Source organism: Canis aureus, chromosome 35, assembly GCF_053574225.1.
Source record: "Canis aureus isolate CA01 chromosome 35, VMU_Caureus_v.1.0, whole genome shotgun sequence".
NCBI classification, from domain to species: Eukaryota; Metazoa; Chordata; class Mammalia; order Carnivora; family Canidae; genus Canis; species Canis aureus.
In genome coordinates this window covers 26,873,248-26,887,871 of record NC_135645.1, presented here as the reverse complement: position 1 = coordinate 26,887,871, position 14,624 = coordinate 26,873,248, and the positions used below count along the sequence as shown (strand labels likewise).

General features: G+C 34.3%; 1 protein-coding gene across 24 annotated transcripts in view; it reads left to right on the top strand.

The window, feature by feature from the left end:
* Positions 1-14,624, top strand: part of EPHA6 (EPH receptor A6) — an 887,621-nt gene that overhangs the window by 630,879 nt on the left and 242,118 nt on the right. For 23 of the 24 annotated variants that reach the window (XR_013372579.1, XR_013372578.1, XM_077884567.1 and 20 more), the window contains 3 exons: positions 3,283-3,391; positions 6,516-6,589; positions 9,506-9,631. Coding sequence is in view for 22 of the 24 variants with exons in the window: in XM_077884567.1 (XP_077740693.1) it covers positions 3,283-3,391; positions 6,516-6,589; positions 9,506-9,631 (309 nt within the window). In the remaining 2 variants the exon portion in view is untranslated. Of the gene's footprint in view, positions 1-3,282; positions 3,392-6,515; positions 6,590-9,505; positions 9,632-10,481; positions 12,777-14,624 lie in introns of those variants that run through there. The other variant, XM_077884581.1, reaches the window with a different exon arrangement.

Here is a 14,624-nt window from a genome sequence, read left to right as displayed (position 1 = left end):
AGGGCTGCCCCTAGTTCCTACCTATTAAGACCATTGTGCAGAATACTTTGATACTGAATTTGAAGCACTAAGCATAGTGCTAGAGGATAGTTTGGTATGAAACAAATAATGGGTGCTATTGATTATAATGATGTCCCTAATTTGTTCACAATCATCCCAGCCCCATAATCCATGGCGTTTTACTCCTGGTATAGTAGTGCATCATTTTATATGCTCTTGTTTTCAAATGACTTATATATTTTTATACAGTTGGGTCTTAAACAACAGGGTTAGGGACACCAATCCACCCCCACTGCCCCATGCAGTCAAAAATCCACATATAACTTTGACTCCCCAAAAACTTAACTACTAGCCTACTGATGACTTTACCAATAACATAGTCAACACATATTATGTATATTAATTATATACTGTATTCTTTTTTATATAATAAATTTATTTTTTAATGGTGTTCAATTTGCCAACATACAGAATAACACCCAGTGCTCATCCCGTCAAGTGCCCCCCTCAGTGCCCGTCACCCTTTCACCCCCACTCCCCACCCTCCTCCCCTTTCACCACCCCTAGTTCATTTCCCAGAGTGAGGAGTCTTTATGTTCTGTCTCCCTTTCTGATATTTCCCACATATTTCTTCTCCCTTCCCTTATATTCCCTTTCACTATTATTTATATTCCCCAAATGAATGAGACCATATAATGTTTGTCCTTCTCCGACTGACTTACTTCACTCAGTATAATACCCTCCAGTTCCATCCACGTTGAAGCAAATGGTGGGTATTTGTCATTTCTAATGGCTGAGGAATATTCCATTGTATACATAAACCACATCTTCTTGATCCATTCATCTTTCGATACTGTATTCTTACAGTAAAGAAAGCTAGAGATAAGAAAATGTTAAGAAAATCATAATAGAGAGACACCTGGGTGGCTCAGTGGTTAAGCATCTGCCTTTGGTTCAGGGCATGATCCTGGAGTCCTGGGATCGAGTCCTGCATTGGGAACCCTGCAGGAGGCCTGCTTCTCCCTCTGCCTGTGTCTCTGCCTCTCTCTGTGTGTCTCTCACGAATAAATAAATAAAATATTTTTTAAAAATTATAATAGAAAATACAATTATAATACTGTAGTGTATTATCAAAAATTTTTTTCATATAAGTGGACCCATGCAGTTCAAACTTGTGTTGTTCAAGGGTCAACTATATGTTAATCTCCAAAGAAGAGTGTTTAGGATTTCTGGTACAGAAGTTAAGAAACAATTATACAGGCATATGCATTTTTCAAAGTGTCACAACTTAATATTCTGTTATTTAATTAAAATTTTAACTGAAGCAAAATTCATAAATATGTAATTGCAAGTGTGAAAAAGGAGATATATTAGCAAAACTGGCAGTTTGCTAAGCAGTCATTGAAGTTAAACAACAGTGTTTTATAACAAAGTAATCTGATTTTCAAAAGACCCAAGTACATAATCTTCTCCTCTCTCTGAACTTTGTATATATGGTCTTAATAAATCACTTGCCACCTGGCTATTATGAAAATACAGGCTCTAGTTTTAGAACTCTTGAATTATATATTTTACAAATACAGCTGTCGCTAAGTAAATGTTTTCTTTTTAAATGCCATCTTCTTTATCTTCAAAAATTTAATGTTGTTTTCTGTAACATCTTTTCCTTATAATTTGTTATTCAATAATTTTCAATGTGAAAATGTGACATTTAAGAGCACACATTAATTCCCACAATATCAGTGCTATTTTGAAGATTAGGAAATTCATTGAGGACCTAATAAAAAATCTTCAGCACGTTATTTCTTGGATAAAGTGCAACCCTTTACCTTGAATCTGCACAGACTATGAGCTAAAGGAAATAGATGCTTGAAAATATCTTAATTAAATCATAGTGACTAAAATCTAATTCCAAGGTTTAATAAATTTCTTACTGTAAACTGAACATAAATGATTTTTTTTTTATTTACCTTTAGATTTCCCAAAAAGCTTCTTAAGGGCTGTGACTGGTTTCTTATTCAACAATAGCTTTTAATGTTCAGATATTTTCTTGTAGATATGTCATTTTTATTGAGGAAGTTATTACCCTGGATATAAATTTGCACATAGTATACCGAGTACTTGATGCCCAAAAGATCTACTTCTGTGAAAGTCTTAAAGTGCCCAAGTTTAATAAATTTTTATGGGAATTAAACGGTTTGTTTCCCAGTTATATTCTTTCTTTTATTCAGTTTTCTGTGTATAAACGATTTGATTAACAGATTTTTATAGTAAACAAAATAAAAATCAAGCTTTATTCTATTTAAAAGGTAGTAAAGGGACTGATTGATTCAATACTTTAGAATATTTATAATTAAGTTTATTATTTAAGTTATAGCGTAAGAAGGAGAAATGAACCATAAATCTAAAGATTGAATTCTGGTGATTGGTATGAATTCACACACCAATTCTGTGTGAAGTTGGGCAAGTTCTTTACCTTCTCTGGGCTTTGGTTTTCTTACCTCTGTTATTAAGCAATTGTACCTATCCCATCCAATAAAAAATATAACTGATTAAAACCTCTCTAATACACAAATAAGAATGTCTAATGAATTAATTGAACTAATAAATTTTAAAAGATTCCTGGAAAGTAGTAAACATGCATCCAATACAGTGTTAGACACAGTTTTGTTAATTAGGAATAATATGTTGGTACCATATGTTATCTAGTCTTTTCTTCAAAAAAGGAAGCTTTCAAATGTCATTTTTTTTAATTACTGCTAAATATCTAAGAATTTGCTATGTACATCCTTGTGCTGTAGAGTGCAAATTCTTAACTTTAGTGTTTGAATTAAGCTCCATTAAATACAAAAAAAAAAAAAAGCTTATTCTTAAATGAATTATGCAACAGTCTTTCTACTTTGTGGAAAGAAACACCAAAACAGTAGGTAAAGCCTATAGTCTGTTGATTAAAGTGTTTAAGGAAATAAATAGCAATTACATAAACAAAATCCTTTAAGTCCATCTGTTGATTTAGATTTGCAACAAATACTTAATCCTAAAATGTGGGATATTAAGAATCCATCTACTCTATTGATATTTTTGTGAAAAAAAAGAAGAAAGGGTATGACCTCAATCTTCAGACCCTTATTTTAGGTTTGCATCCTATCTGCCAAATAAAGGCAAACATAGTAGGGATTTTTGGTATCCACTAACATATTTTCAAGCATATACCAAGTTGTAAAATAATTTTGGTAGTGAAATGTCACCCAGGGAAATTTTAATATTGTATTTGTGTTTCAGCTTCTGACATGGCGGCAGAACAGGGACAGATTCTCGTCATAGCCACCGCAGCTGTTGGGGGCTTTACTCTCCTCGTCATTCTAACTTTGTTCTTCTTAATCACTGGGAGGTAACTAAAGCATACTAGATTATTTCCAAGATTTGTGAATAACCATTCTCTGATATACTTTGTATTCATACACTTTTAAATGTGACAAACCATGTTTGAGAGAAAAGATCAAGGCAGATTCTACTCTGACTGAGGTTTATATGATAAGAGAACCACCAAGGCTAGTTGTCTGTATCAAGGCTTGTGAATGTGAAAGCAACTGAAGACTTGATAAAAACACTTTGAAAGCTATGAATCATAAATTCTTACTCCGTTACTTCAGAGTTTTTCCTTTGCTACATTCAAATTTTACCATGAAAGGGATTTTTCCTGGGAAAAAAAATAATTCAACAGAGAATTTATATAAAAGCTCCTTATAAAGCTTCTATAAACTTATGTATTATATTTATTTATTAAATATTGAAAGGAACTATATTAGAATTATATTCTGATTTTATAGACCCAGTGTTTCTCCATTTTAGTGTAATAAGGATGAAAATTTAGAGTAACAAATTTAACATAGCAAAAGATCTAGATATGAATCCTGACTAGCTGGTTGAAGAGCTTCACCCATCTAAATCTTGTATTTCTATTTTTGTACCACATTTGGTATAACAATGAATTAAAACAATTTATTGATTTTTAGATATATTGGTTTGTTACCAGGAGGCAGGTACTGACAATACAGAGATGTGAATAAAGATATTATGTACGAAATCATATAAAAGAACAAGTATTATTTCTTATTTAAGCCTTGATATTAGGCTTCAACTCTTTGTCAGATATTGTCAAGATATAAGATCACAGTTTTATTCCTACAAGGGGAAAAATTATTCCTTGTAGATTATTAGTAGAGGCACAAAGAATACCTCGGGAGTTTTCTTGATAATCTGAAAAACACACATACTGCAGAAAACCAATATCATGATTTAAAAGTGCAATAAGCATGCTAGCCAAAAAAATACATATCCATGATTACACCAGCTAAAGTATAGCATCTCAACTGGAAAATGTTGATATCTGATAATGAGCAGAAATAACAAATAGCTACCTTTGGGACAATAGTTAGTGAATCATCAACACTCTTTTTGTTTTGTTCATTTTAAAATTCTACTTACATATCAACATTTTATTAAAATTAATTTTAATTAATTATAGACATGCATGCATGGAGAATTATTATCTACAATTTTAGAGCAGGCTAAAGGTACAAATCAATAAATTCACAAGTACTTAGAAGGCACTTACCAAAGGTGGATCCCTGTCTGACTGTAACTGAATAATTAGAACAATTATAATAATAACAATAATAATTTCAATTCTGCTAAAGGTGTCAGAGTTTGTTGTAACAAACCCACTTTTACAGAACTTATCAGGGAACAAAGAAACATGAATATTATAATGTGGTTGAGTAGAAATGGTGACTTCTTTAGGAAATTAATTGTAAAAGGGGCACATTTACCCCATGTTTACTTAAAATTTTTATGTATAAATAGGCCCAGTATTGCTCTTGTAATAAACAGAGAATATCTCTCAGAGTGTCCTGTTTTGTGAGGCTGATTAGCTGAAAGAAGAGTCATAGCTATAGTAATAAGAAAAAAGAAAAAAATATATATGAAAGAATGCAGGAAATACCAATAAATTAATCCTAATAAAAAGTACTAGTTTGGGCATGCCCTGGTGCCACCATCTCAGCACTTTTGCCCAGCACTTTGTTTCTCTCTCCCTTTATACCTCATGCTATAATTCCTTTTGTCATCACAGTCTTGTACCACCATCTTTAATAGTGGGCAAATCACAAATTTTTGATTCTCTAAACCAACTAACCATTTGGTTGAAAACAAAATATTCCATATAATATTCTACAAATACCAAACATGACCTACAAAATCCTTAATGACTGGCAGGGGAGAACTGGTTATGAAAACAACCAAACAAAACCCTAAGGATCCCGGTGGAGGTCTAAGCTTGTTTGAAAAAAGAAAGGCTAGGGTGGGGTGGGGGGGGTGTGTGTGTGTGTATAGAGTTCTTCTGATCCTATCTAAGTCTGTCTTGTAAGAAGAGGAATTAAGTACAATTTTGGTGCATAGAAAGTCACAATGACAACTAGGTTAAAAAAAATAAACATGTCAACACTTTATGTGTTGCTATATGTTTAGCAAACCTTTAGCCTTTAGGCTAAATCAGTTTACCCTAATAAACTTGAGAGATGGGCTCAAATGTTATCTTTATTTGGGATTTCTGAAGCAGAATTTGAATACCACTTAGATAATTTAATGATAAAGAAAAATTTGTACTAAATTATTTTCAGCTCTTACTTTCCATATTTGCCAATTTATATGATATTACAAACTTCTTCTTTAATGTTCTACATCCTGGGGAAGATAATTTCAATTACACAAGATAAAAAAAAAATCATTCTGAAGTATCCCTTAAGCACTGTGATGGGGGGGAGAGGTATTCATTGGAAATTATTCTACAAAAGCTATAAAACATTTCTGAATAAATACTCAATTTGCCATAGGGTTTGAGGATAAATTCACATTGAAAGATTGGATTGTATACCACAGATGTATTCTGTTTAACCATTTGGAATTAGAAATTTGATGAACTGTCAAATCATATGGATGCTGATGAATTTATTCATGTTGAAGAAGTCATGCAAAATAAGCATCTCCTCTTTCTTAGAGCACAATTATCCCAAGAGAGAACAGAACATACCTCTACCAAATTTCTGACATTAAAAGAAAAACCTTCCCCTTAGCAATGAAACTAGAAGATAGTTGTCTAAATGTCTGAGATTCTGACTCAAAAAAACTTTCTCATTTTGACTTTTAATGCTTTTTATCAACTCAGCTATTAGAGGTTATATAAGGAAGGACATGATGGTTATTATTGATTATAGCATATTCTCTAAGATTCCTATCATTTGGATCAATCAATCTAGCTGAGAGTACTTTGTTCTAATCTGGACTTAATTTTGATGTATAGGAAAAGCCTTGTATAGAGTATTTTCACGTGTTATAAAGATGTTCTTTAAAAATAGCCTTTATGATAAGAACTTTGCCCATGGGTGGTAGGTATTTTAGTTGGTTTTGACTCTCATCCAGTTCTAAAAATAAGATTCTGTTTACCCTTTTAAAAGGTGCCAATGGTACATAAAGGCCAAAATGAAGTCGGAAGAGAAGAGAAGAAACCACTTACAGCAGAATGGGCATTGTAAGTAGTACAGTGACTCTCCATTGTTCTACATTCTTCTAGCCCTCAAGAGTTCCTTTTAAAGTCATATCCACTGAGTTGGGAAAAATCTCAAAAGAAACCAAAAAAAAAGTACTTCCAGGATTAAGAATTTTCTTCTGGTTTCCAGGTTTGTTTGTGGAAATTGCACCTGCTTCCCATTAAATGCTAGTACATTTTTACTAATTCTGCTTGCTGGAGAACACGAAGACTGAATATGCTAAAAATACAGGATGACTGCTTTTATCTAGTTATTTACCATTCACAGTGGCTTCTGAATGTGAGTTGGTTTTATTTAGTAGAGCATTAGCCAAAGAAACATTAAGGAATTTTTATTCCTTCTTGTAGGGATTGTCATTTAAACATATAACAAATCAATTTACAATTCATTAACACTAAAAAAGAAAATCAGCTCTTTAGCTTTTAGAATATGTATGAAATCCTTGAGCTGACTACAAGGTTATATTCATTTGTAGAATCTCTTCCCAAGCAAGCTATAATTACCACTAAAGTTGGTTTGGTAATTGCCACCCTCTCCTCCCCAACACCCACCTCCACCTCCACCTCCAAATGGCAAACTGCTTTGTCAAGCCAGCTTCATGGTCGTGAGCCTCTGAATTAACAAGAAAGGGATGTTCCCTAATTAACCACGATAAAAGATAATGTGTGAAGCATGTTGTTTAACTATTTAAATTCATCTTTACTTCAAGTTGACCAAAAGGAATAAGGGACTTAATCTATGTCACGCTCTCAAGGGGGCAGAAAGGGTTTAAGTGAGTATATTATAAACTAAGAGGGAAGTTTAGGGCTATTTCTCTAAGGCTCACAAGATTTTTCAGTGGTCTGTGGACTCTGCATTAGAATGTTCCATCCTCACTCACCAAAGTTCTGACTCAGAAGGTCCAGGTTAGGGCCAAGATAAATGCATTTTTAGCAAGGTTCCCTAGCTTTTTTTTTTTTTTTTTTTTTTAATAATACGTTTGTGGCTCACTACACTGGCAGAGAGTAGAAAGCTGAGACAGCCACTACCAGCCATGGGATGAGCTGTAAACACTGTGAACAGTTGCGGAGAACTGGATCCAAACACCTGGACAGATGACATATGCTGAGCCTTCTTAAGATGCACTGCAGGGCATTTAGTACTGAAATACAGAGGAAAAAGATCCTCCTGAGGTGTTATTATCTGTTTTCCGACTAATGGTTTAGCATTAACTAAACCAGATGTGCCCAGCAAGAAAAAGTAACCTAAGGTAGCTGAAGAAGTAAAAGAAAGATAACAAACTAATGTTTAAGAAGCCATGGATAAGTTAAATAAGTAACCAGATAGTCAAAATGGGAACTAAATTTTTCCCTTATACTACCTATATTGTGTTGACAAAAAAAAAAAGTGATATTAACACCATAAATCCAATTGGATACCATGAGTTATGTAATAGTAGCCACTAGATTGCATTTAGATTGTTCAATCTAACACCAAAACTCCCAGTAAGTTACAAAGTATTGTGAGGAATATGGACCAGAAGTAAAGATTATCTGATCTCTTTTCCCTCAAGTCTAAACTCTAGGAAGTCAAGAAAAGCACAGTATTCAGAATCGTTGTCAGGTTTAAGTATACCTAGAATGCTTCACCGGCAATATTTCAGGAAGTCCTAATCTCACAGGTGCGTTATCTAGTAGCAGAAGACCGTAGGCAAAAAGTAATGAAAGAAAGCAACAGGCAAAGCAGACCCATGAAGTAAATTCTGCTAATCATGGGCATTTTATCACCTCCTCTAAACTCACTCTATTTTTCTTTGTCTGATTTTGAGATTTTCTTGCAAGAGCGTGTTTCTATGGAAACCCAGCCAACACTCCAGATATCATATGGTTTTCAAAATCAAAAGTAACAAAATCAAGTATCATCCATCCACTATGCCATGCATGTGTATTTATCTTTTAATCCCTACTAATTCATGTTCAACAAAAGCTTTCTGTGTGGTTATTACCCATAAAAGCATACCTAAGGTATTTGGGAAGATACACAGATGTATAAGAGATGATCTCCTGTCCCCCAGGAGCCAGACATCTAACCCGGAAAACAAGAAACCAACCAGCAAAACCGAGGAATATCCACAGGGAGTCTGTTACTTCTTCAGATGCAGGAAGAAGTTGCAAATGACTATGTATTCAGACATTCAAGTTATCCGGCCATCCCTATTCATCATCCTAACTGCCAGTGGGCCCTGAGCCCTCCACCCCTTTCAGAGAGAGTAGCAGCTACACAGCCAGTGATCAGATTTGGGCCTTCGATTCCCACACTTTCCTCCAGGATACACGGGGGTCCTTTCCAGGATCATGTGCAGTCTGGCTATGGAAGCAACTGCAAGAACAGGAAAGGCTGTTGTCCACTGTCATCTTCCATCACTCTGCCATGGGGTCTGTTCTTTATTGCCTGAGAGTTTCTGGACTGAGGCATGAGTTTAGAAAACCCAGTGCCCAGTGCTAGTACAAAAGTTCCAGGAGGGGCCTGACCGGCTTGCTTGTTTTGGAGGAAAGGCGCCTTCCTTTCTCCTCCATGTCCTGAACCAGATCAGATATGAAGTGTATGGGTTATTAGTGAATAGGTGAACTGATGAAACATTTTACAGAGATATAATCAATATGTTTTCTGGGACCTGTCAGCTCACTCTCTATTAAAGCACCAGGTCGGTTTACATTAACAGGTAAATAATTTTTTTTTATTCCAAGCACTCAAAGCTATAATGGGGGTAAGGAGGAGTGGGACAAAAAGAGAAAAGACAATTGAATTTAAGTAATTAACAAGAATGACTACTTTAGTATGTTAGTCCTTGTTTTAAATATACACAAGATGTGTAATTACTAAAATACTTTATTAAATCAATCTTTTATTTGTTGCAGTACGTTTCCCAGGAGTTAAAACTTACATAGATCCAGATACATATGAAGACCCATCCCTAGCAGTTCATGAATTCGCAAAGGAGATTGATCCCTCAAGAATTCGCATTGAGAGAGTCATTGGGGCAGGTAAACATAAAATCATACTTTTGAAGATAAGATTCTATGATGATTTTATAACTGTTTACCAACATAATACTTTAAATCTTAGCCAATCTTAGTCATTGAAAAATTTTAAGAAATGAGAAGTAAAATAATCTTACATATGTTATTTTTTAAAAGTATTTTAAGCACCTAAATTCATTTTATAAGCAATGAGAGAATTCACAAATGTTATTTCTAACTCCTGTGGTCTTCTTTCAGTATGGAGATAACTTATAATGATGAAACTAGAGTGATGCAGGAATTTATTTTGAAGATACAACTTGAGGAACTTTTCATAAGTTATTATAGATTTACTCACACCCCAACATACCCTATAATTGGTATTCATATTGATAACCCTGAGGCCTTGCAAGATCCAGAAGTGTTCTGAAAATCATTGAGGATAAAATTAGCTTCTATATAGTTTTATATCATTTCGATGCTAATTAGTGATTTTCCCTATGCAGAATGTTCAAATAACACTGTTTTATTCAACTATTCAGGATAAATACAAACTTATTGTGAATTAGCTCCCAAGAGTTCACTCTATACATTACTTATGGTCAAAGCCTTCCAGCCTTTGAGAAGGAGAAGGAAAGAGTTCAGTCTTCTTTTCTTTGCGGGGTGGAGGGTTGTCTTTAAGGCAGTAACATGGAAATTGCAAATATGTCTATTAACATCTCAGTGGTCCAAATGCACCTACCTGGGCACAGAGAGGGAGAATTTGAAATATACTCTCTGACTAGAAAGCCATGCATGCAGCTCAGAAGAGATGGGAGAAGTGTAAGTAGAGAAGGGACATGGGATCGTGAATCGGGGTATTGGTGTTCTCTAGATGCTGAATATCTGTGTGATCCTTTGACCAGAGCAGAACATTCCAAAGCGTGACCATTCCAGCCAGGTATTATGTCTTCACGAGGGCCAAAGAAAGCAGCTGATTATCCTTTGTCTCTTTCCAAAGCCCTTCTTTGTCAGAGGACCAGCTGCATAGTCTGCAGGGACCAATGCAAAACTGACAATGTAGAGTCTCTTGTTAAAGTTATTAAGAATTTCAAGACAGTGATATCACAGCTTCTAGCAAATGACAGGCCACTTCTAAACTCAAGATTCTGCATGACGACTCCTATTAAATGGACTCTATTGCCCAGATACACAGAAAATCTAGCACCATACAAGAATTCCAGAGACATTTAGAGAGTCCTTCCATGTATCACTTTATTCCCTAGGCAAAGCGGACCATCTCATCTCTTGCAAAGCCAGATCTCCCTTTGAAAGCTGACACAAGGGGCCTATACACTTAATCCTAATGCTCACAGCTGAAGAGGTTGTCTTATCAGAAAGATTAAGAACCTGGAATGAAACCAGATTCTGTATTCTCTTCTGTTGAACATAAAGCACATCAATGGGCATTAAAGGTATAATTGAAAGAGTGATTGCATTATATGCATTTAGTTCGGGGATTCATTTACTTAAGACAGCAAAGAGAGGAGAGAGGAGGCCAAATAATTCCATTGCACCTACATTTGGCTTTCTTCCTCGGGTCCCCAAGAAAAAGCGGCATGTCCTTTTATACTGCAGTGTTCAGTCCTCGCATAGATAACTAGAAGCCTTTTCCATTTACAGCCCTTTGTGCATAAATTAAATGCCAGTATCTGAAATCATAATGTTGAGAAATAAAATCAAATATCTAAGTATTAACAAATAAATTACTTTCATTTTTAGTTTTTAGGTTTCCTTCAACCAACATGTAAATTTTGTCCTAAAAAAGTGTAATATATTTCCAAAGCAAACAGTTAACTGTTAGAGACTATTTTATAGCATATTCCTTCTACTCTTGTCTCACCTCTACTAAGTCGTATTGGGACTCCTCTCATTTGGCAAAAACAGAATAGCTAAACCATGTAGTAAGCCCTATACATCAGTACCTCTTTTTTATATTTATTTACCTTTGATTATTCAACTTTCAAAAAATAAGCTTTTTATTGTCCATCTTCAGAAAAATCATAAAAATGCCTTATGAGGCACAGTTGTAACATACCTTCCTCTTTGCATTTCTGGCCAGTACTACTTTGTTAATTAAACCCATTGTGTCATGTTCTTAAAACTCTATTTGAATGTGGAAAAAAATTAATGAATGTGTGGACATTTCTCATAGCAGCAGTGTGAAAAAGGCACTGTTTGGTCAAACTAAAAAAGAATTAATACAATAATGTTAACATCTGTGACATAATTACACAACTGGTTACTTACCCAACATTTTACTATAAATACTTAGGTTGTTTCATATCCTTTATTTTTCCCCACCTATTTGTTTCTTCTCAGACTCCTACTTTCTCATTATCTGTGTGCATTAGGTATTCCCCTTGGAAATGTAAATTAAATGACTTAATGGCAGTGTAGACACTGGACAGAGGAGTGTTAGAATGGAGGAGATGGGAGAGAGGCAAGGTATGAGGTCTTAGTAATTGTCAAGGGAAAGAAATTTAGGTCTAATTAAAGCACTCAGAGTAGAGAGTAGCCATAGAGAGGATACCTAGATTCACAATTCATTACTGAGGAAAAATCTTTTTTGGTGAAGAAATAGTTAAAAATGTTGTCCTGGGCTCTGTCCAACAGTAGTGAAATGAATGTTCCAACTTTATGCAGAGAAGAGCCTACATAGTCAGGCTGTGGATAGGCAGCAGGTGTAGTTAGTAGGCCTCTGAGTTTTGGGGTTCCTTCGGTGGGATTAGATTCTAAATGAAAGTGAGTAAAAAAGCTGAGGGTTGATAAAGCCTGTGTTCTCTACAGGCTCATGCTTTTGATTCAGATCAGGTCTGGATAAGGATGAGTGGCCCAGTTTAAATAGTTTCCAAAATTGACTTCAGTTTGAAAGTTAAGTTGAAACAGAGCTTTAGAGTCAAACAGAATAGAGTTGAGTGGTGATTCTGCAATTTAACAGTTGCATGATTTGAGTCAAATTCTGGGTGTCAATTTCCTTATCTGTAAAATGGGCATATACTACCTATACTACCTATACTACCTTCTGGGGTTGTTGTTAGGCTTAATTCAGATATATATGTATAAACACCTGGCATTAAGCACAAGGTATGCAATAAATCATCTTCACCCGTCTCCCCTGGTGTGTTTTATCATTGAAGCCTTAATATAAATAGAAATTGAATTTTAAACTTTGATAATGCTAATGCTTACACTGGCTACTTCCATTTGGAGATTCTTTAATTCTGATAATGAATAAAATTTGTTTTTTATTAAAACAAATGATTAAAATTTGTTTTTTATTCAGCACCTGCTCAAGGCCTGGCCCTGTTTTAAGTACTTTTCATATATTTTCTTGTAAAATTGTCACCATAACCCCATGAGGCAGATAGTATTATTTTTATTTATAGATGAAGAATGAGGTCAAGGAAAATTAAGTGACTTGTTCAACATTATAAGTCTGGGTAGTAGAAGACCTGGGGTTTAAACCCAGATAAGACGGACTTCTAAGACTACCTACCATTCTTTTTTTTTTTTTAATTTTTTTTTAATTTTTATTTATTTATGATAGTCACAGAATGAGAGAGAGAGAGGCAGAGACACAGGCAGAGGGAGAAGCAGGCTCCATGCACTGGGAGCCCGATGTGGGATTCAATCCCGGGTCTCCAGGATCGCGCCCTGGGCCAAAGGCAGGCGCTAAACCGCTGCGCCACCCAGGGATCCCAGACTACCTACCATTCTTAACCAACATGTTATATTGTATCTGTATTACTAGTTCACTTTATTCTTCCTCAAACCAAAAACACTTGCGTCCATAAAAGGTATCAAATGTGCTTTAAAAAAAACCTAATTTTTAAAATCTCAGTTAGTTTAAAGATATTTAATATCTTATTGAAACAGAAATTTTAATCTTCTGAGAGACAATCAGGAAATCATTTTGATGAAAGAATATTGAATTTCTTACTCTGTACAGATATTTAGAGAATAAATATGTTTTGTGGAGAAAAGAAAATAAATTACATTTAAATCAAAGTCTGAAAGGACCAATTATAGAGATATTCACAATCTGGAAATCACTGCAATCCTTAAAATTTTATTATTAATATTTTATCATTCATGAAAATGTTTGAGAATTTGTAGACATCAAAGGCTGTTTGTATTCTTTTAAAATTTCAAGTATCACATTAATTTGTGTATAAGTGCTCAAAAATTATGTAATACTCACCTACTCCCATATCACAAAATATGGGAATGGATAAATATGAGAAATTTGAGAATATGGAAAATGAAAAACAATCTGGAAATAGACAAAATTATTTCTGAGGCCAAAGAAAATAATGCTTCAAATAAATAAAGAGGCAAGCGAGCATTTTCATGGTGGGTGGGGCTGAGGACGCACTTTTATTGCAAAACTGTTATTTGCTGTTGGCCAGTGGGTCCTATTAGAATTCTTTTCCTTGTGTTTTGCTCTAAAGAACAAATGTCATTCTAATGCCAGCATTATCAAATGCCATTTATTGCTTATTTTTACATTTCTGAAATTTGCCTTCTCCTTCTTAAATAAAGGTATGTCTTTCTAGAATATTAAAAGCCCTAATTTAACTAATGATAAGATTATTCAGAGTTAAGTAAAGCATCTTTGAGCATTTGACTTATCAATGTAATTCAAATGAACTGTCTCAGAGAAAAATCAGCAAAATCTCCTGTTTGTGCTGTAAATAGCATCTTTTCTGTTTTGCTTTTTTTTTTTTTTTTTTAAGAATGCTTTCCAGGCTTCTAATTGGGAGACACAATATATAATAATTAAATATTTTCTAAATTAGTTGTTAGAAATGAACCCCAAAATAGCTACATTAAAGTTTTATGAAAGAAAATTGTGGAAATGATATCACACTTAATCTGTAATATTTCTTAACATGTTCACTGAGAAATGTTTGTTAGATGGCTAATATCTACTTATAAAAGGCACTGGGCTAATTGATTTGTTTGTTTGTTTGTT